Source organism: Sceloporus undulatus, chromosome 4, assembly GCF_019175285.1.
Source record: "Sceloporus undulatus isolate JIND9_A2432 ecotype Alabama chromosome 4, SceUnd_v1.1, whole genome shotgun sequence".
Lineage (NCBI taxonomy): Eukaryota > Metazoa > Chordata > Lepidosauria > Squamata > Phrynosomatidae > Sceloporus > Sceloporus undulatus.
Window position 1 is genome coordinate 37077234 of NC_056525.1, and position 22744 is coordinate 37099977.

A 22744-nucleotide genomic window follows, 5' to 3' on the forward strand; every position below is an offset into this window, starting at 1 on the left:
TAATGGTAGCCTAGGTGCCCTTGCACTTTGTGGTGAGAGCTCACCTGTGAAAGCTGTATTTGGAGCTCTTGGTGGTGGGGAGGGTCTTGCAGGCCAAGGATGGGCAGCTCCCATTGGCAGAAGACACTGATTCCTTTGCCCCTATACAAGAGGGGGAAAATGTGGATTATCTCGGAGTCTGTTTTTCAGTTTTCAAACTAGTTCCGTATAGAAGACTTTCCGTCCTGTCTAAGCCAGTCCTAATTTTTAATACTTAAAACACAACAACCCTTGTGGTTTTCTTCTCACCTTCCAAACCCATCACACAAACATTTTTCAAGTCACCAACACTAAAGTGAAGTAAATGCAAAGGCTATGGGAAAAATAGGGTTGTTCTTTTAAATTATTTGCAAAATAATTGATCTTCTGATTTCTACAGCTTTTGCATAATGAATGCTATTGCTATCATGAACATAAGCACTACATTTTACATAAATCTAAATGAAATAATTCCTTAAAGAGAATGTGTTTCTTTATTTACAATCATTTTCTTCCTTATTTTTTAAAATAATAATAATAAAAGTATGTAGTGTCATTCTAAAATCCTCTCGGTAGCCTCCAAATCAAAGTTGTTTATTATAACCTCAACTTTCTTGAAAGCAGAATTTTATAAACCATCATTTTTGTTGTTCCATGGGTCTACAGATGCTATTTACTCATTTAAACATTTTAGGCCTAATTGCTGACTCCAAAATTTGGATTATGAGGTAAAAGGGACCACCCCAAAGGAGCGGCTTGCTGCCACCCCTTTGGGTGCAAGATCAGAGCCACAGCAACCACATTTTTGGCCTGGAAAAAGGGCACCCTTGCTGCTGCAGTGGCACTCTTCTGCACTCCTTTTGGCATACGGCATGTGAACACCGCATCAAAGGAACACTTTGACACTGGCTTGGGGGTGATATCAAGGCGTGCGTCATCCAAACACTAAGCCCGCATGCCGCCGCCCCCAGCCAAAGTTTACAGCTGGTCTGTACATCCACTGAAAACCCCAAAAAGTGATTTGCATATACAAGAAAAGAAGTATAGTGTGCACAATAACAGAATACTATCAATTCCATACATCAGTCAATTAAAACAGCCATATAAATACAACACCACAACATAATATTAAAAATTGACAAAAATGTTCTAAAACAGTATTAAAGCAGCAGCATAACAGAATCTTTTTTTTAAAAGCTACTTGAAGTAAATGGTACTTTAAAGAGGCTTCAAAGACCTGAACAGAGGAGGCCATATGTGTATGTGCTTAGAAGGCTGTTCCACAAACATTTTTCTCCAACAGTTTGAGCAATCTTTTCAACTTTAATCCTTTATCTTTTTAATAAAGCACCCTCCTTTCTAGAATGTATGGTTGCCAAGAAAAGATACGCTGAACACACAGAAACCAAGGAAGCCTCAGACAAGGTCTTCAGGGGTTCAGGTTTCTGTATCTTCTGGAACAGCTGGAAATCAAGGGAGAAATCATTCACAGTGTAGGTAATAACAGCCTTTTATGGCAGACTAAAAACCCACCAAGTTACCTTGGACAAATCACCTTACAGAAATGACTTAAAGGCACATAACAGCAAAGAGGAATTTCTTATTGTATCTTATTGAATCTGTACAGAAGGTGTCATATAAATTATAAAAACCCTGTGAAAACTATGGATCCCTGTTTTAATGGGATCCCTGCCATTAACATATACATGTAGTTGGGCATTTTCTTATATATAATGTTCGTACTTACTGAGAGGAGGCTGCAATGGATGTCCAGTGTTTGAACACCATCCCACAGGATGAATGTCTGGGTGATCTGCGTCAATCCAGAAGTCATAGATATGGCTCCAGCCATCAAAGTGGACCTATGGACAACAATTAGTATGTTGCAAAGTATAGGCCAGTGATCCTCAAAGTAGGCGGTATTGTCTCCATGGGGCTGGTAGAAAGATCCAGGGGGGCAGTGAAGAAAAGAGGCAGCAGGGGAGCCTTCAGTCAAAGTATTGGAGTGCAAAAAAGGCATGGAGAACCAATGCCTTTTTGGACCATGGTGGGGTTGTGGGTTGCATGAAACTTCTTTTCAGGTCACTTAAAAACACCACACAGCCTCACTGTTCGCTTCAATTGGGGTGTCTCCCACTCTTTGCCTGCCTGCGAAAGCTACTTCTTTCACTAGTAGTTGTGGTGACAGTTGGGAAACATTTGCAAGGCATGCTGCAAGGCCAGCATAGGTGAGAGACTTCTCTTTGACTGCTCAGTCAGCTGCTCAGTCGCTGCTCCCAAGGATGGAAAGGGCTTAACAACAGATATTGGTGGTTTTGAATTTGCAGTAAAATAATAGACCTAACATCAAGAAATAGGCATTAGGGTATGCTGGGATGATGTCCAAGAAGAAAGGAGGCAGTAGCCCAAAGAGGGTTGGTGACCACTGGTATAGGTTTTATGTTCCTCAGCATTAAGCCAGGGGCTACACTAGCATTTATCTTTCATTAGCCAAACCATATGTCAAATGACAATTTGGCCCTCAAGTGTTAGTACAACAGCTGTTATCAGCATAACTGTCCTGATTAAAATAGATGAAAAAGCATCTACTTGAACATAAATGCATTCAAGGGCTGCTTCATATATTGAATTAATAACTTTATTACAGTCACATATGAGACACAAAAATAATGGTTGCAAGGCAAAAGGAAATCAGGAGGAAAGGGGGGGAAATTCCTCTATACCAGTACCAAATCAAGACTAATAGCATTCTCTGAAGCTGAGGCACACCATAACAGGGTTTACTCAGCTTACCTCTAGTGGAACATGCTAAATTATAAAACTTGGTAACCTTCAGAACAGATTCTATGGAAGCATTTGAAAGACGTGAGATATAAATATGATCAGATCTACCTGGGAACTTCTTCAAAATTAAGCCTATTATATACAGGCAATAAAGCAGCATATGGCCCACCATTTGAGACATGTCTGACTGGTAAGGACAGATATGCTGTGCATTGGCAATTCCTAAGTACAGTAACTGCCCTGCAATAGAGCAGATGGAAAGTTAAAGTGGGCCAAAGTAAAGGCTCTGCAATATTTGGGAATATCCAGAGCATAAAGATAACCAGCTGAAGCAAAATTCTTGCTATGCTTGCTGGCTACAGGATAATGCTGGATTCTAGTTCTGTCATCCTACAAAGTTATGTCCCAGATTTGTCGTTTAATTATTTTCTTAGCCCCGAAGAATCCCAAGCACATTAGGGCTAAAGAAGAGAGCCCATATTTCTGCAAATGCTCTTTAACAGACCTCAGCCAGGTAGAACAAAATGTATCAGTTAGGACTGGGTGGTTAGACCAGAAGGGGTAACATTCAGTTTAAGGCAATAACTAAGTGCATAAAACCAAGCATGTGCTTCAAGTGGGACCATTCCAGACTCCACTTTGAGCAGAGCATTTAGGAGACAGGATGGAATTCCAAAAATAGCACACAAGAATTTGGCTTGTATCATTTCCAGGGTCAAAATGGGAAACCTCTTATAAATACACAGCTGGAATCCAGAGAGAACTTTAGATATTACTTTGACCAGGAATGTTTTATGATAGAAGGGATAGGCAGACCTCCCTTGGAAAAGAAAAATCTGAGGATGGCAGCTGTGACTTATTTTTAATTAATTACTTAATTAATATCCAACCTTTCTCTCAATATGGGACCAAAGGCAGCATATGTGAGGGTGCTACTCTACTCATGCCTTGCTTTCAGGCTTTCCATGGGCACTAGACATTACCCAAATAATTTAAAATTTTTCTTTGTAACTGTAAGGTTAGAAATGTGGAACCATGAAACCATGTGCTTAGCATGCTGAATTATAAGAGCTTATCCAATGGCTCACTAAATCGATTTACCTCTATCCAGCTTGAAGTTTAATTTGGGTGGCATCCTAATGTTATCGGAAGGTTGTTGCCACCGAATTTGGCACCCAAATACATCCCAGGTGCATCCCCGCTTCCAGGAGTGCTCATCATGGTTCTTTTCGGATCTGGGAGTTTTCCAGCTTAAAAAAATAACTGCCGGAAGCTGGAAGCAGGGATGGACCTGGGCTGTATTCAGGTGGCAAATTCACTGTCAAAAACCTTCTGATAACATCAGGATGCCACCCGAATTAAGCTTTAAGCTGGATAGAAGTAAATCAATTTAGTAAGCCATGGGATAAGCTGCATATACTCAGTACTGAATGTTGGTACTGTAGTGCAGTGTGATGGTCTCAACACTGGACTACGACTCTGCAGATCAGTGTTTGAATACCCAGTCAGCCATGAGGCAAATCACATTCTCTCATCTTCAGAGGAAGGCAGAGGCAAACCTCTTCTGTACAAATCTTGCCCAAAAAACCCGTGATAGATTCTCCTTAGGGTTGCCATAAGTCAGAAATTACTTGAAGGCATACAACCACAACACAATAAATATGTTGGTGTTCTACCAATAGCTCACTGTAGTCTAGAGAGCATCAGGAAGGCACAACATTTGTTGGGTTGGGTTTTAATTGACAATACGTAAATAAATAAGGTGCTTTTCTTGCTCATGCATACCTTATTTATTTATTTATTTATTTTCATTTATATGCTGCCTTTCCCTTGGAGTGGGATCCAAGGTGGCTCACAAATGGAATCAATTAAAACCCAGTCATAATATTTCAAAGGCCTGTTACAGACAGCCAAAATAAAGCTGCTTCGAGTCACAGTGGAGATATGGTGTTTCAATGATGCATGTGTCCTAAGAGTCCAGAAGTCACACCAAAGCCACGCTCCAGCCCTAAGGACTGGAGCATTGCTTTGGTGTGGCTTCTGGACTCTTAGGACGCATGCATCATTGAAACACCATACCTCCACTGTGACTCGAAGCAGCTTTATTTTGGCTGTCTGTAACAGGCCAAAATCTCATCGTCTAACTGTCTTATAAGATCTCCAACTTGGAATTGTGGGCCACCAGTTGGTGGGAGGCATACTTAATCATGTGAGGGTGCTATTGATCTCATGACCTGTTTGAAGGGCATAGTTAACTCATTGGCCAATGTGGGAACAGAATGCTGGACTAGACATGCCCATGGTCTGATCCTGCATGGCTCTTTTTATGTTCTTAACTGGTTACGTTTCCCACATGGTGCTACTCGATCCCTTTCTGTAAGCATTTACTATGTGAGCAGTATCACAAAAATGGGGAAGACAGGAGGGAATGATTGAACATTATGGCACAAGACCCAAGTAGGGGAGAAACCAACCTTTATTCTGTAGTCTTCTACATCTTCTACACAAGCTGCTCGGATCAGGGCAGGCGTCCTTCGATCCACTGCCTCCAACCTCATATTGATCAGAAAACCATGTGGTTGCCTCTGGAGTGAGGAGAATGACAAGGAGATTAGAGTGAGGAGTGGATGACACCAAAGCTTGCAGGTAATTAGCTTTCCCCCCATCCCACTTATTCATTTTGGACCTAAAAAAAAGTATTTCTACAGTTTGCGTCTTATTCGGTAGTAAAGTTTGCTTCTTATTTGGTGGTATGCCCAATTCTTTTTCTTCAATAATTAGTTCATTATTTTGGCAAATCGATAGTTGCCAGGCTCAAGAGCATAAGGTTGCACAGTGCTAAAAATATTAGCTCTGAAAAAGGATGAACAGAATGGAGACATTTGTCTCATCAGCATTTACTTGGGCACACATAGAGGCCAGATTCACCTCCTTCTACATGCCCTTCAGCCTTTTATTACACCTCATGAACATATCTGCACTTATATAGTAAAGACTAAGGAAATATGTGGCCCACTCACCACTTTAAAGGCCCAAGTTGGCACTGCTGAAGCACCTGTTTCCACTAAATATTTTTCCCAGCTGAAGTTCTCAGGATCAGGGTAGTCTGGAAATAAAAGAGTCTGCCAGATGACAAGCTTTTGCTAGAAACGCCTCAGAATAATTTTTCAGTTGTAAGTAGTTCTTAGCTAGGGATGTATGTATTTACCAGCTCCAAATAAACACATTTTCTCCTTCACCCAACTCTGCATTCTATCAGCAGCCCCACTGGTGGAGATTTTTTTAACAGGCAAACATCTTTCCCAGCTGTATGGCTGCTTTCCTGGCCCGTGCAGCCATTTCCATGGGCCTTGGGGAGGGGCCTGAGGCCCAGGCCAGTGGTGAAGGGCTCTTTTCACAGCTGTGCCACCATTTCTGTGGACCTTGGGGAGGTCTCTGGGACGGGTCTTGGGCCCAGGTGGGAGGTGGGTGGCTCCTCCAACCCTCCTTGTTGCTGCCTGGCTTTCCCCTGAGGAAAGCCAAGCCAAAGGGAGGATTAGTGGGTACACGCATGCACACTCATCAAGACCAACTCTGGCGCGTCCCATAAGCCCCACCCCTTCTGCTTTGGGGCCCCGCCCTGTCCACACCAGGTGACACCAAACTTAGGTACGCCACTGCTAGGTCCTTTGAGCTATCATTCTGAATTTGCTCCACAAATCCTAGACTGATATTGATTTTGACAGAGTCTGTTGTTGTTGTGTACCTTCAAGTCGTTTCTGACTTATGGCGACCCTATGTCAAACCTATAATGGGGTTTTCTTGTCAAGATTTGTTCAGAAGAGGTTTGCCATTGTCTTCCCCTGAACTTGAGAGTATGTGACTTGCCCAAGATCACCCAGTGAGTTTCATGGCCAAGCTGGGAATCAAACTCTGGTCTCCAGAGCTGCAGTCCAACACTCAATATCCCCATTAATCACAGTCCAACACCACACTGGCTCTCTTAGCCAATTCATGGCACTTTTTCTGGAATGGAGATGCTTATGACTGTGTCCAAAAGGCTGTACTAAAACCCCACAGTAAATCTTGGAAAAATTAGAAAACTGTGGTGGTGAATCAAGTATCCAGCTTCATTGAAATAAATGCATTGTATTCCACATCTTGACAGAGCAGAATCCAAACAGAATGGAGGCTCTGAGCTTAGCATGCATACACACTAATACAATGTCTTAAAAATTGCCACATCACTCATAGCCATTCATGAGCCAAAGGGTGTTCAACGATGGCTCCTTTTCATCCTGGAGAGAAGTGACCAGTGGGGTCCCACAGGGTTCTGTCCTGGGCCCAGTGCTATTCAACATCTTTATCAATGACTTGGAGGACAAAATTGGGGGTATACTTATCAAATTTGCAGATGACACCAAACTAAGGAGAGTAGCTAATACCCCAGAGGACAAGATCAAAATTCAAGATGACCTGAATAGACTAGAAAGCTGGGCCACAGCTAACAAAATGAAATTCAACACAGAGAAATGTAAGGTACTGCACTTAGGGCGGAAAAATGAAATGCACAGATCTAGGATGGGCGACACCTGGCTGAATGAAACTACATGTGAAAGGGATCTGGGAGTCCAAGTAGACCACAAGTTGAACATGAGTCAACAGTGTGACGCAGCAGCTAAAACGGCCAATGCAATTTTAGACTGCATCAATAAAAGTATAGTGTCTAGATCAAGGGAAGTAATAGTGCCACTATATTCTGCTCTGGTCAGGTCCCACCTGGAATATTATGTCCAGTTCTGGGCACCACAATTTAAAAAGGATGTGGAGAAACTGGAGCATGTCCAAAGGAGAGCAACTAAAATGGTGAAGGGTCTGGAAACCATGCCCTATGAGGAACAACTTGGGGAGCTGGGGATGTTTAGCCTGGAGAAAAGAAGGTTAAGAGGCGATGTGATAGCCCTGTTTAAATATTTGAAAGGATGTCATATTGAGGAGGGAGCAAACATGTTTTCTGCTGCTTCAGAGACTAGGACCCGGAACAATGGATGCAAGCTACAGGAAAAGCTATTCCACCTCAACATTAGGAAGAACTTCCTGACAGTAAGGGCTGTTCGACAGTGGAATGCACTCCCTCGGAGGGTGATAGAGTCTCCTTCCTTGGAGGTCTTTAAACAGAGGCTGGATGGCCATCTGTCAGGGATGCTTTGATTTGGATTTCCTGCATGGCAGGGGGGTTGGACTGGATGGCCCTTGCGGTCTCTTCCAACTCTATTATTCTATTATTCTATGATCATACATTGTGCATGTGTCCACCCAACAAAAATTTCTAGCAGATTTTGGGTTCTCTTTCATGCCAGGCATTTAAACTAGCCTTCTATGGATACATTCCATGTCAGAAGACTTATGTGTCCAGGAGGATTTAAATATGCTGGGTGTTTTTCTGGAAGGAAGTCCCTGAAATGAAGGCTTATGTAAGTTAGCCCAAGTGAAGCCATATTAGTGTCTAGCCCAAATGAAGTCTGCTTCATTATTCTTCATGTTAGAATGGTGCTGTGCATTTCTAGTTGGCCAGTTTGCCATGATGGAAAAATTACAACTCTACCATGTGCATGTCTTACATATGTGCTCTGAGAAGCAGTTGCATGAAGAGACAGAGCAGACAACAAATGTGTATTCACCTTGCGGAGGAGTGAGGGGTTTTCCATGCTTCTGACACCAACCAACTGGGTGGATATAGGGGCTGCTGGGGTCACACCTGTTGCAAAAATAAGATGGTTATATTGAACAACGAATGCAAATCATGTATACTGCTAAAATAGTTGTTCTTGTTAGCTGCCTTCAGGTTGACTTCAACTTATGCAACCATATGAATGAGAGACTTCCAAGTCAGCCACTCATCAACAGCAGTGGTCAGGACTTGCAGGCTCAGGGCCATGGCCTTCTTGATTGAATCCATCCAACTGGAATGTGATCTTCCTCTTTTCCTATTGCCTCCACATTACCAAGCTATATCATCTTTTCTAGTGAGTCATTTCTTTTCATGATATGGCCAAAGTATGACAGCGTCAGTTTAGTCATTTTGGCTTCTAAGGAGAGTTTAGATCTGATTTGCTCTAGGATTCATTTCTTTGTCTTTTTAGTAGTCAGTATCCTCTGCTTTAGCATACACTTTCAATGAGTTGATTTTCTATCAGCTTTCTGCATTGTATGATAAGTATCCTCATCTCATTTCTTAATTTAATATTAAGCTGAGGAGGGATGATTTTTACTTGGGATGACATGTTATTATTGTGTGCCTTTAAGATGTTTCCGACATGGCAACCCTATGGAAAGCCTATCATGGGGTTTTCTTGGCAGGATCTGCTCAGGGTGGCATTGCCTTTGAGAATGGGATTTGTCCAAGATCACCCAGTGGGTTTCCATGCCTGAATGGGGATTTGAACTGGTCTCCATAGTTATAGTCCAGTATCCAAACCACTATGTCACACTGTCTCTCACCACTACATACCGAAGAAAGAAGTTTTACTTTCCCCTACCCAGTATTTATTTAATTTGCATGTTTCTTTGGAACAGTATCTGGTGCACATGTTTCTCATGTGAGGGGAAAGAACAGGAAATTGAGGGGAAAGAAGAGGAATGTAAAGGTTCAAAAAAGAAAGAGAGCAACACAAGGAAACAGAAAAGGATATGAATGTTTATGGGAGCATAAATCAAAACTTTAAAAGTTCCTTTTTAAACTAAAATTCCCAGAATACTCAGGCCAGCACGGCCACATTTTGGGGGGGGGGGGGAGTTCTGCAAACTGTACCCTAAAAGAAGTATTTTTCCCAAGCTCTGATGCAAACTGGGAGAGAATTGGGACTTGCAGTGTGTGAAATATTCTTTAACTTGTTATTTAGATGTATGCTCCATTCTTTGTTAAAGTTATCATAGAAACTGGGACACAATAAAACATATTTAAGCATTGTAAAAATAATTTTAAAATTTTAAAAAATTAAAAATGAGATAATTTGCCATATTGTAATCAGCAGACCAAAGCTTCAACACTCTTTCCCACTACAGGAATTTTTGGTGCTTTGCAGTTAGTAGTAAGATTGTCTGTGGGACCAACAGAGTCACAAAAACCTCAAATGCTGCAGGGAAAGCAGTGCAAACCAACTCCTTTAATCAGATATGGCCCCTGTTCTTCCACATTTCCCTAACCCTACTCACTCCCCCCTTGTGATGTCTAAAAGAGCATGATCAACTACATATATTCCCTCCTGTTTACTTTCATATGACAAGAAAGGGGCTCCAGCTTCTTTGCACTGTTTCCCCATGTCAGATCCTGTCACTGAATTCTCATCATTCTTTGTATTTCTCACCTCTCCAAACAATGTATCTATTGTTTCTGCTTATCTGGATTTAAATACAGTCACACCTTAGTAGATAATAACCTAATTGTTCTGTCTCACTTCTGCTGGGTTTATTCAGTAAATCTGTACTCTGTCTTTAAACACACACACATACACGGAGGGAGGGTGCCCTAGAGTACTAACAAATATCATTAGAAACACACTAAAATATAGAATAATTAAATCCCTATGGAATGTTAGGAATTTCTTGTCAGAGTCTGAAATTTTTTCAAGCTTTCCCTACATACATAATACCTTCAAATTAGCCTTTGTTTTCCCTCTCTATAGAACTCAGTGGCTGCCAGTGGTTAACACTGTTCATCTATAAAATTTCTCACCTACCAGTAGTCATATGTGTCATCCCAGTTGTCAAAGTGCACTAAAAAGCGATTGTCCACCACATCTGTCACTGTGGCAACACATATCAAAGAAGGATTCATGCGGTCCACTGCTTCTAGTTTCATGCCGACTTGGAATCCTGTGGGAGCAGCATTCTGAGGAAAGTTAGAAAGATTCAGGGTTGTTTTTTTTCCCTGACATGCACCATGCAGTCCAGTCTAATACAGAAAATAATGCAGTGCAATCCAAGATGTAAGGGTAACATGTGAATAATGCAAATATGTGGGTGGACTGATCATGCAAGTCCTCTCCGTGCAAACTGGCACTCCACTAGGAAGCAGGATTGGGAGGGTATGGGGAAGCTCTGGACATGTGTGTCTTTGTATTTGTATTATTCACATGCAAGCCTTGCACTACTGGAGGGACACCATGTGGAAATGGTGCCTAGGTTACTGGATGTGCACGGTGAGTCTTTTGGTGTGTTTGCATGACTATGCGGCAAGCAATCCTGCCTTTATTTTACCTTCCTTCACAATCTAGAAAAAGTCAAGTGTTAGCAGTCTTAATTTTCCTCTATATAATTCAAGTCCGTTAATATATAATCAAGCAGAACTGAAACCACCTTGTGTGCTATGCCTTTGACATGACCCTTGGAAGTCTACAAGCAGGTCATGATAGTGTCATAATTTTATCAAAGTATTTTGTTATCAGTGCCACAATGTCTCCAGTGTGGACGCGCATGACAGTCTTTGTGATGTCAATGGATTTGTGGGCACTGGCAGTATGGACTCCTTACTGTTCCCCATGCTATTGAGAGATCATCTGGATTTCTAAAGCCCGTCAAAAGGTGCTCAACCTCTGTTCCCAACTTCTTTTCACCCACAAATGTAAAATTCCTCCATATCATTTGATTAGTTTGTTGGGCACTCACACTGTCCGGGGTCACAAAGAGATGCTTGGGAGCTGCTTGAGCTTTGGTTATCCTCAGATAGCTGGCCCAGTTGAATTCATCTTCTTTATAACCTAAACCTCCTCAGATAAAGGAGAGATGAGAGGAGAAACATTAATGAAGCTTTACATGTTCCTCTTGTGTGGTAATCACTGTCATTCTTAGGGTACCTCCAGAATATCAGCTCCTGCTGTGATGGCAATGAGTAACCCAAAAGAGTATTCAAAGGAATAGCCATGTAAGGGCTAATTCCCACTACATAATAAATTGGTTTTCAAACAGATCTGAACTGGTTTAAATGGCTCTTGTTCACACTTGCGCAGAATTTCTGGCACAGTTTGCTGAGGGGGGCACAGTGCTAAACCCATTTAAACCAGTTCTTTTAGATCCATAGCGTTTCCAACTTCTTTTGAAATGAATCGATTCAGCCAAGTGTGGTTCCTGTGGCTCTGTCACCCCTCTGAGGCAATTCCATGTTGAATCAATCCATGTGAATGTGAAGTGGATTAAATTGAAACAGGTAGGTTTGATCAAGGCTCAAATAGTGTGAATGTCTATTCAGTGCTAAATCACTTGATCAATTCAACTCAAAAAACAATTTATTTTGTAGTGGGTATTAGTTTGTTTTAGTATAAAAAGACATAAAGGAATCTCATACCTTTGAAACTAACTGGTAAGAAAAAATTCTATCATATGCTTCCAAGGATACAGTTCACATCATCAGATGCTTAAAATGAAACCTTTCCTCATGTCCACAAAAGGTTCACTGCATATATCTGATAAAGTGGATTATGTCCAATAAAGCTTATGCTATAAATTTCTTCTTCCCATTTTGTCTCAAAGATGCTACTGGATTCTTTTTAATCCAAAAGAGACAGTTAAACAAGGTTGCAACCTACATATCTTCACGTCATCAGCTCAGATTTTGCAAATATAACTGAGGCTATAAATCTCAGACTCCACTGGCCAGCCATGCTGACTTGGGGATTCTGGGAGAGGTAATAAAAATGGAACTTACCAAGCTCTGTACCTCTATGCTCTCCTCCACTGGTATCTTCACATCTATGAAGGTGCTGCTTTTCTCTTGTCATCAGAACAAGAACATCTCCACATAAGCCTGTAAAGGTATTGTCCAAGTCAACCTACCTTTGGGAGGCTGGAGTTTGTGTCCTGTTTTCTCAAACCATCCAGCAGGATGAATGTTAGGAGAGTTGGCATTCAGCCAGAAATCATGACATTCAGAGTAGCCATCAAAATGAAGGCGCATCCTGTAACCACATACCTGCATGCAGGAAAAAAACAAAAGAAAGGTTCACTCCATTTTAATGAATGTTTTTCCTATTAACCTGCATGGGTAGATGCCTAACCTTTCGGGATTTTCCACTGGTGTCAGTCAGAGGCAGATTTGTCAAAATTCTGCCCAAGATAGGGTCAATCAGAATTCTTTTCCATGCAACTTCTGGAGAGGTAGGAAGTAGGTGCAGACCAAAGGTGCTTAAACTCTCTCTCTCTGGATTTTCTTCACGAACGAAGATTCAGGAAGGACTCATTCCACACTTTCTACAAGCTTAAACTACAGCTGATATATTCCCAGTTGTTATCTACAATGGCTGGAGTTTACATTTGATATAAAAAATAAATCTCTTCTAAGCAACAGCAACATTCACAAGCAACACTTTACAGGTCAAAAAATGATTCTGTGGATATAGAATTAAATCCTACTGTTAATCCCAACTAGAGCAGACCTGCCAAATCAACAGAATATATCTAAGTGTCAACTTCTAACTTATTAGAAGCAGGAGCTCCATCACATTACCAGCTTAAACAGCTTTTTAAAAAAGCTGTTAAGACAGATCTTTTCCAGCAGGCTTTTCCTAAATAGATAATCGGCCACCAGAGATTGGAACCTGTTACCCCTCTGAATCTGCTATAGCCACTATTTGATTGTTTATTTTAAGGTATGTTTGAAACTGTGAATTGTTTAATTGTTATTTTAGGGGGTGGGTGGGATACTGGGATTTAGGACTGCACTGTTTTAACTGTAAGCTGTCCCAGTTGTCTCGGACAGAGGGGTGGGATATAAATAAAAAATTATTATTAGTTTATTATTATTAATTCAGTGGGCCTCCTCTAATTGGGATTTACAAAAATAGCCCCAGAATATTCCATAAAGCAAGATTCCTCAGTCTGGCTTTTATCAACAATGTGGTAACTCCAGTAGTTTTGTCAGTCCTGAAGCCCATTCATACTACACAGTTATATCATTATATTCCATTTCAACTGCCATGGTAATATCCAATGGAATCCTGGGATATATAGTTTAGTGAGGGGCTTTTTGAATTCACAGCCAAAAGAACACCAGTACCTCTACAAACTACAAAATCCAGAGATGTTGCTGTGGCAGTTAATATGGAATATAGTACTTTAACTGTGTAGTGTGAATGGGTCCCTGGACTTCTTATACTTCAGCAGACAGGAATGAGCTCAATGCTAAAGATGAAGAGGGCAGCACAAGCACAGTCTCTCCTCCACGTAACATTTACCTGATTCATATCCCTTCCTTGCCCCCCCAAACAACTTCTATCTGTTCTTCTTGCACTCAGTACTTGTATGACTGAAGAAGAGGCATGTTCTGAGCATATACAGTGCACACATACGATCAGAATATCCCTTTGATTTCTCTTTGTGTCAGTTTGAAAAGCAAAAAGGAACAGAGACAATCTGAAAGGACAACTCTTACTCCCATCTATGGCTCTGATTCAGCACCAGTCAATCGGGACCACAATTAAAAAGGTAACGATGATAGGTGCCTACTGACCATTGTTTTTGAATTGATGGTTAATCTTCACATTTTTTTTGGAAAGCATTGTCTCAGGTGGCATGCTTGGGTAGAAAACCTCATGTGAACAGATGGATTTTGGAAGCTGTCAGAACTTGCTGCCCATGCTTATTCCAGCGTAACTGTTATTTGGGAATAGGTCTACATAAACTATGTTTTTATACTGTGCAATAATTTTGGAACAGGAGAGAAGAGGGTTGCTCATATAAAGAGATCTTTATTCTGGACCATGTGGGGATGCTGTAGCTGGCAAGCTTGCACTAAGCAGGAGGTTGGATCTGATGACCCATAGGGCCCCTTCTAACTTTATGATTCTATGAAGTCCAGAACTTGCTGTCTATGCTATTTTTTTTTAACTTCAGTTGTTGTATGGAAGATTCTAAACAATGAGATTTATCACACAGAGATTTTTAGAGCTTTTGCAGGTCAGTTCCGATGTGACTGTGCTTCCAATGATGCGCATTCACATCATAACGTGAATGTGTAATCAGACGCCATTCCTTTCTATGAGAGCTCCTTCCATGGAGCTTCCACAGTGATTCCAAAGTGACTCCTCATTTTGATGAATTCAGAAAAAAAGTGAATTAACAGAATTCGCATTCAAGCTCACTTCGATTTCACTTCAAATTGGTCTGGTGTGGAAAACCACTCTGATGTCACCCCCCCCCTTGGCCCCCTGCGTCCTGCTCCATCATTCCCCTCCTCCTCCTTCACCCCATCTTGCCCCCTCTGCCACCCTGCCACCCATCCCATCATCCCCATCATCCTCTGCCTTCTCCTGCATCCCAATCCTGGCCCCAGTGACCCCCAGCGACCTAACCCATCATCCTCTGACTGCTCCTGCATCCCAATCCTGGCCCCAGCGACCCCCAGCGACCTATCCCATCATCCTCTGACTGCTCCTGCATCCCAATCCTGGCCCCAGTGACCCCCAGCAACCTATCCCATCATCCCCTGACTGCTTCTTCACCCTGATGAAGGATGACAGCTAAGGAAGGGGCAGGGAAGGAGGACAGCATCCAAAGCCCCACTGAGCATGCCCAAGGGTGCCGATTCGAATCGTTGAACCCTCCGGTGTGATAGTACAATGTGCACTCACTCTGCTTTGCTTGAATCTGCATCACGTGACTTGCTTGGAATAGAACTGACTTCGCTTCCCCCTCAATTCGGAAGGGCAACAGAAAGGCAACCAGGTGTAGTAAAACATCACGTTTTAACCTTATTTTGCATTGCTAGACAGGAGTGACTCTGGATCTGGTGTGAAAAAACATTACGTTTTGCATTGCTAGAATAGGAGTGACTGCCGATCTCAGCTGCAACGCCTCCCCCACGTGTGAAAAGGTCCAATGCCTTTGGTATTCAATCATTCTGTCTCAGTCACAAAATTTTACATGTAGTCCAATTGAAGTCATCTTTCATTTGTAATCTTCCCACATCTCCCTGCTTCTACTCTTGCTTGTTCTTGCCATAAAAATCAATTGATCGATCATGAGAGAAAAGATAAAATATCTTCTTGATGCCTTTTGACTGACAGTAGTAGGAGCCTGGGAGTATTCTATGCTGATGTCCTCCTTCGTTGTTGTTTGTATTTTTTATCAGTGTTGTACACTGTTCTGAAAACTGGTATTTGGAGACATTTTTTAGATAAATAGATGATAGAAGCATAGGGAAATCAAGAGAAAAGCAATTCTGTCTTCCACAGTTGAGGTGCAGCAAAATGCAAAAGTGTAAACTGATCTCACCTCAGCCACTGTGAGAATAAAGTACATGGAGGGGTGCTGGGGATCAATCCCTTCCAGCTTCATCCCCACCTTGAAACCATTCTTGTGGTGACCAACCAACTGATGCTGAAAAGATTGAGGAAAAATAAAGAACACATCATCACAATCATGTGACATTAAATGGCTCCCTGTTTTTCAGCTCTGAACACCATGAGAAATGAATGTCAAAAGATAAACTCTGTTAGGCTGTTCCAGAAAAGATGACAAAAGGGCCTGAGGGACCTTTAAGAATAAAGATAAATCTATATCAATACTAAGGTTGCTCTTTTGGAAGGGGCAGTTTCTGAATTATGAACAGAAGCCATGACACAAAAGTAGTGAATGGAAATATTCAAGATGATAAATTGCTCCCTGTCATTTAATCTACTTTTTGTGAAAAGTGTACTTCCCCAATTTTTCTCTTGTTAGCTACAGTACTCTTAAAGGGATAGAATCAGACTCTCCCCTTCTTGCACCCTGAAAAAGTAACAAAATGTAATGGTTCAGTTTTCCCTACTGGTCCAAATTAAATTTTGCAGTTTTTGTATTTTTATGGACTTCACTTGTACTATTATATCTTTTCTTTCGATAAGCCACACCATTGATTTATATATCAGGACTTTTAAAATTAAAACCACTGCAGTACTGCTGCAGAGATGTATGTGTTTGTATGTGTGTATATGTATATATGTATTTATGTCTTGAGTGATGTTACAGGGGGTAGTCAGTAGGATCCTAAAGCTGCCACACACACATTTGTGGAATCATAAATCTCTTTTTTTCCCCTTCTACCAAGAAGAATTTGATTTCTCAGGCTCAGAATGAAGTGGGAACTTTTGTCTGACTTGTAATTCACATCAGGACAGAAAAAACACATATATAAACCAAGGTTGGCTGGAGCTAATGCAATCTATACATCCATGCCAAGCAAAGTTAACCTCCAACTGCAATATTTAACTACCATCGGTTTTAAGCCTGTAATTCTTCAAAAGAATACATTGCAGAATTCCCCTTCCCCCCTTTTAAAATGTCTTTCTCAAGTATTTTCTGTGGCCAGGAAGGCCAAAATCTAACTGATGGAAAATGGAAATGAAAAGTCTTTGCTAATAGTACAATTACTTTAATGAAAATAATGCAGAGTTCCCACTTAAACTGTTGAAGTGGCAACAGTGAATCAAGAGAGAGCAAAAGACAAAACAAACCCCACAACCCGGACTCCAAATGAATATCAGGCTTTCTCACATTCAAAGCATCTACACTGAAAATATACACTTTTGGGGTATGTGGTGAACTACTATGGCTTCATAAAGCAACCCTGAAAAAGGTAGTCTGCTAGCAATTCTGACAGAAATATCTACTCTGCTCCCTCATACAATTACAATTTTCATGATTTATTCGAAAGAAAGATGATGCATTATATAGTCTAGTTCCACCCTCAGATCCTAGATATAGAATACTATAACTCACTTCATGAAATAGATTTAAAGGAGCAGCAGTGGCTTTCTGTTCTTCCAAGTAAGATGCCCAGGTCCAACCTTCTGTCTTCTCCTCACTCAAGACTGAGAAAAGCAGAAAGCAAAGCAAATTATAATTATTAATTTAATAGTTTAATTGATGTGTACAGATTTAAACTTTTTGGAGAAAGGGTCAGAAAACAGGAAACTATTCCAGTTCTCATCTGTCTGTGTTTCTTGTTATGACCCACAACCACATCCACTTGTCAAAGAGTAACCAAGAATAAGTTGACTGATGGTTGCTACACAAAACCACTATGTTTCCCGCGTTGTTCTGCATTCCCATCCTCGCCAGCCACAGATAGCACTTAGCAGGTGGGACCCTGGCCTAAGCTTTTGCAGCGATAACAACATTACTTCTCTGACTATGTGTGTAACAAAAGCACCTCCTCCCAACAGACAAAGTTGCCAGTGTTCCCTCTTACTTTAGATATGGGGTAATAGGATGATGGACTGTGGAGATTAAGCACCCATTCACTTTCTGCAATATTTAGTTTTCATAAAAATAATGGGCACTGGGCACAGGGAAGGAAGAAACTATTATGGATGAACCTTGTGCCTTGTTGAGTTCATATAGTTGTGCAGAAACCATGTGTGTTATATTTCCCTTCTTCTCCATTTATTTTCTTTTTTGGAATTTCCCCCTCCAATTAAGAGCAATGGGAGGAATCCAACAGGAATTTTTTATCTGGTCATCCCAAACAGTTTAATAATAATAATAATAATTTGTTTTATTTATATACCGCTATTCCAGAGATCATAGCGGTGAACAGCAAGTAAGCTAATTAGCAAGTAAGCTAATTTGCCCCCAACAGTCTGGGTACTCATTTTAGCGACCTCGGAAGGATGCAAGCCTGAGTCAAGCTTGGGCCCTTTTGCTGGTCTTGAACTCGCAACCTTGTGGTTTTGAGTGAATGGCTGCAGTACAGGCATTTAACCACTGCGCCACCAGGGCTTACCTCACAAAGCAGAAAGAGCACAATGCTATAGGTTGAGTCCCCCTTATCCAGAATCCAAAATATTCCAAAACCCAAAACCTTTTTCATGGGTAGCTGAGAAAGTGACATCTTTGCTTTCTGATGGTTCAGTGTACAAAAACTTTGTTTCATGAACAAAATTGTTAAAAATATTTTAACAGGTCAGGTATGTGTATGAGGTATGTATGAAACACATATCAGTTTTTTATTTGGAACTGAGCCCCATCTCCAGAATATCTCATTATGTATGTACCATGGCCCCTTGGTATCTGCTGGGATTTGGTTTCAGGACCCCCATGGATACCAAAATCCATGGATGCTCAAGTCCCATTAAATAGAATGGAGTAATCAAATGGTGTTCTTTATATAGAATGGCAAAATCAAGGCTTGCTTATTGGAGTTTATATATTTTCTGAATATTTTCAAGCCATGGATGCTTAAAACCGCGGATAAAAAATCTGTGCATACGGAAGTCTTATTGTAAATACAGATAGAAGTATTCTGAAATAATAATAATAATAATAATAATAATAATAATAATAATAATAATAATAATAAATCCAAACTGCAAAGCATTTTTGGTCCCAAGCACTTTGAATAAGTGAGGCTCAATCTGCATATCTGGGTAAGGAAAAGGCATAGTTAAAAGAAAATCTTGATTGTTCAGGCAAAATGTATGCCATATTATATGCTTACCAAGCTCACTTGCATTCCATTCTTCATTTCCAATGTTGCTAGATGGAAGTTCTCCTCCAGACCCATTTGTCTCCTCCTGTTTAATTGCCTATGCCATATGGACAAAACATAACTTTTTTCTACTTTAAACTAATTAACCTCTTCCTTTATACTCTCCAATTTCTATGAGCACTGGGTAAGTCCAAAACAATTTTTACAAAACCTCTATTGAAAATATACCTTTTGAAATAGTCTATCATAAACAATGTATTCAGTCAAAAACAATGGACTTTATCACACGTCAGGAATTTCTCTTAATTCTGAATGAAAAGAAAGTGGGGCTAGAACGCATTTACGTGAATTCACCAGTTCAGCAAATTTACGTGAATGTGAATTGCGTTCAAACTGGCTTCCCATTGCTCGAAAATAGCATGCCATTGCCCGAATTTGCGTGTGGTAGTCTATCACACAATAATGTGAAACCCCATGATTGCGTTAGGACTGACTTCCCATTGCCCGAAATTGTGTGTAGTAGACTATCACGCAATAACTTTAAACCCCATGATTGTATTCAGATTGCCATTGGATTATACTTTCAATTTCCCTTGTCTGATAACGTCCAATGTAAGTAGCACAGGCAAAAACTGCTAACAACATGGTGGCCTGATGTTCAAAGCAACTGCAGTTTTGCAACAAGACAGAACTGATGTAAGAGATCTGTAGTTGGATTTCCTATGCTTTAAAAAACAAACTTAAAGGCAGCACTTGGAAGATGGGTTTTTAATTATCTTCTGTCACAGCATTCCCCAATCACACACATTCCAAGATGTTATTATAGCCATGCTCAGGAAAACAAAGCAAAACATACTTGGCTCAAGTTTCTAGTTTTCACTCAGCGAGACTAATACATTCAGGTAGGATTTTAATCACGAAAATGGTGGCAGGAGGAGGGTTGAGCTTCTATCAGAACACAAACCCTCCATAGTGGTTTAACATAAAAACAGGAGAATGGAAATCTAATTACAAACCTCTATCACCACATTCCTGTTGGTTGTCATTTAGAACCTAGGATTGCCTCTCTAGACTCAAAAGAACGCATACACAGAGATTCTTCTTCCTTTGACTAAATATAAACAGCACAAACTGTTCCTTTGAGCTTCCTGCAGACAGATTTGGCTCCACAAAAATTATTAAACCTAGAATCATTATGACCACTGAAGAAATTCTTTTATCATATGTACATTTCTTAGCTATGAATCATCTAAACCAAGCTGGCCATTGTCTTCCAGTGTAATCAAAATGCATATATTCTTTTCATGTTTTTTTCTCGTTCTTCTTTTTTTCAAGCAAGAAGTTAACACAACCAAATGGTCAAATCCCAAACCACTGTTAGGTATGTGATTAAACTGATATGTGCTTATCAAATAGCATTTGATATCTTAAGTTCTTCCAGCCTATGAAACTTAGTTCAGATAGTTCAAATATGTAGATTAAATACATAGAGGGCATATCCTAGTCCCCTCCTTGTATGTTTCAGTTGTCCCCTACGTGTGGACAGTGCCAGTGTGGAGTGCATCATCAATAAACAAAGCCTCTCCATGTGGTTTTGAACCTACAAAGAACTGCACTGTCTCCACTGCTGGACCTATGGCCAGAATCTCCACAGAATCACTGGGATTTTGGTGGCAATGAAGCTTGTAAGAATAGGGTTTGGGCAGTCCATATGGGGCCCACTGCTGCTCTAAGTAACTCTAGGAAGTACAGTGGGCCCTTGCCTTACACGGGGGATCCGTTCCAGACCCCCCCACATAAGGCAAATTCCACCTATGCTGGAGCCCCATTCATTTGAATGGGGCTCGTGCGCGGTGGTGCGGTGGCGCGGGAGCGTGCGGGGGCCACAAGCGTGCGCCCCATTCATTTGAATGGGATGCGCCACCCCTTGTGCCGTGCACGCTCCCCGCGGCTTGAGTGCATATGCTCAAGTCCGTGTAAAGCGCGCCTGCCTATAACGCAGGCACACTGTAAAATGCTGGTATATGACTCCATTACATATATATGTAAGAGTATCCCAGTCACACCATTTGCTCAGCCTCTTCCTCTTCCTCCTCAGAAGGACTTTGATAATCTTTCCTCCTCCGCTTCTTCACTGGTTTGAGAATTTCAGTGGAGTTAGTGCTGCCAGAAGAGTTCTCCACAATGACAGATCTGCAAAACAGGTTCCAAAGTTTTAAAGCCTTCTACAAACAATCAATGGGACCTACTTTCCCTTTAGCACCAGAACCTGCTTCCATTGTTTCGAGCAATGCATAAATACAAAAGAGGGCATAAAGCAGAGGTGGGTAAAGTGCAGTATTCAGGCTATATGTTGCTCTTTGGACACCAAAGTATGGCCCCTGAATCCCCCCATTAGTCTCCAGACCCCCTTAAAGTTTTTGCTGATTTTTCACACCCAGCCCAGACACCCAATCTTGATATAAATCCCATAAATAAATAAATACATAAATAAATGCATTGAGTAGGTATTCAGACACCCTCCAGATGTTCTGGACTACAAGGATGATTAGTCATCCTGCTTGGGATTCATGGGAGTTGTGATCCAGCACATCTAGAGAGCATCAGATAATCTCTACCTAATTGTACATAAGAAAAAGTCACAGGAAAGTTCATGATTCCTTCTCATTCTATCTACCACCCTCCTGCAACCCCTCAAACATAGTATAGTTTCTGTTTTAAACCTTTCTTTGAATTGCCGGTGGCAGTTCTCGTTGCAAAACCCCCTGCCTTCCTGGGCTGATCCTGAAATGGTTCTCCGGCCACATGTACTACAATGGAACAGACTGTCCACAGCTGGAAGCTTTGAAGCTTCAGGAACATCTGAATCTAAAGAAACCAAAAGAAAGGAAGAATTTTAAATGAGCTACAATTATCGCAAGCAAACAAACACTACAGTGTCTGGGTGCAGTACAAGGTGCTGGTAATAACCTTTAAAGCCCTTCATGGCTTAGGTGCAGCTTACTTGCGGGAGCACCTTCCTCCATACAATCCACCTGCACACTCAGGTCCTGTAGGAGAAACCTACTGCACCCAAAGAGGAGTAGACTGGCTGTGGTTACCTAGAGGACCTTCTCATCTGCTGCTCCTAAACTGTGGAATGATCTGCCGGAGGAGATCCATCATACTGCAACTCTTGGTGCCTTTAAAAAATCAATTAAGCTGGATCTCTTCCAGCAGGCCTTTCCTGACTGATTGTCCCATAATGTTGATATGGCTGCCCTGTCTGCCCCTGGATTAATCACATTTAATTTAATAATTTAATTGTAATTATAATTATGTTTTAAGTTCTAAATAAGTGGGTAAGGGGATTATGTGATTTTTACTTATGTTTGTTTTATAATTGTTATTGTCTTATTTTATAGTTGTAACCCACTTCAATCCTTCAGGGAGAAGTGGGCTGTAAATAAAATTATTATTATTATTATTATTATTATTATTATTATTATTATTATTATTATT

The 22744-nt window shown here is 41.0% G+C and overlaps 2 protein-coding genes across 7 annotated transcripts in view; both read right to left on the reverse strand.

The window, feature by feature from the left end:
- The window catches only part of IFT52 (intraflagellar transport 52), a 264845-nt gene that overhangs the window by 111550 nt on the left and 130551 nt on the right, over positions 1–22744 (reverse strand). The gene's annotated exons all lie outside the window — the stretch shown is intronic.
- Positions 1–22744, reverse strand: part of L3MBTL1 (L3MBTL histone methyl-lysine binding protein 1) — a 51995-nt gene that overhangs the window by 9219 nt on the left and 20032 nt on the right. For 3 of the 5 annotated variants that reach the window (XR_006103574.1, XM_042463957.1, XM_042463960.1), the window contains exons 5-17: positions 21967–22111; positions 21310–21436; positions 19253–19340; positions 17533–17624; positions 16048–16152; positions 12613–12748; positions 11449–11549; positions 10521–10672; positions 8463–8539; positions 5823–5908; positions 5277–5387; positions 1766–1880; positions 45–141 (exon numbers count right to left, since the gene is read on the reverse strand). Coding sequence is in view for 4 of the 5 variants with exons in the window: in XM_042463957.1 (XP_042319891.1) it covers positions 45–141; positions 1766–1880; positions 5277–5387; positions 5823–5908; positions 8463–8539; positions 10521–10672; positions 11449–11549; positions 12613–12748; positions 16048–16152; positions 17533–17624; positions 19253–19340; positions 21310–21436; positions 21967–22111 (1432 nt within the window). In the remaining variant the exon portion in view is untranslated. The remainder of the gene's footprint in view (positions 1–44; positions 142–1765; positions 1881–5276; positions 5388–5822; positions 5909–8462; positions 8540–10520; positions 10673–11448; positions 11550–12612; positions 12749–16047; positions 16153–17532; positions 17625–19252; positions 19341–21309; positions 21437–21966; positions 22112–22744) is intronic. The other 2 variants (XM_042463959.1, XM_042463958.1) reach the window with 2 other exon arrangements.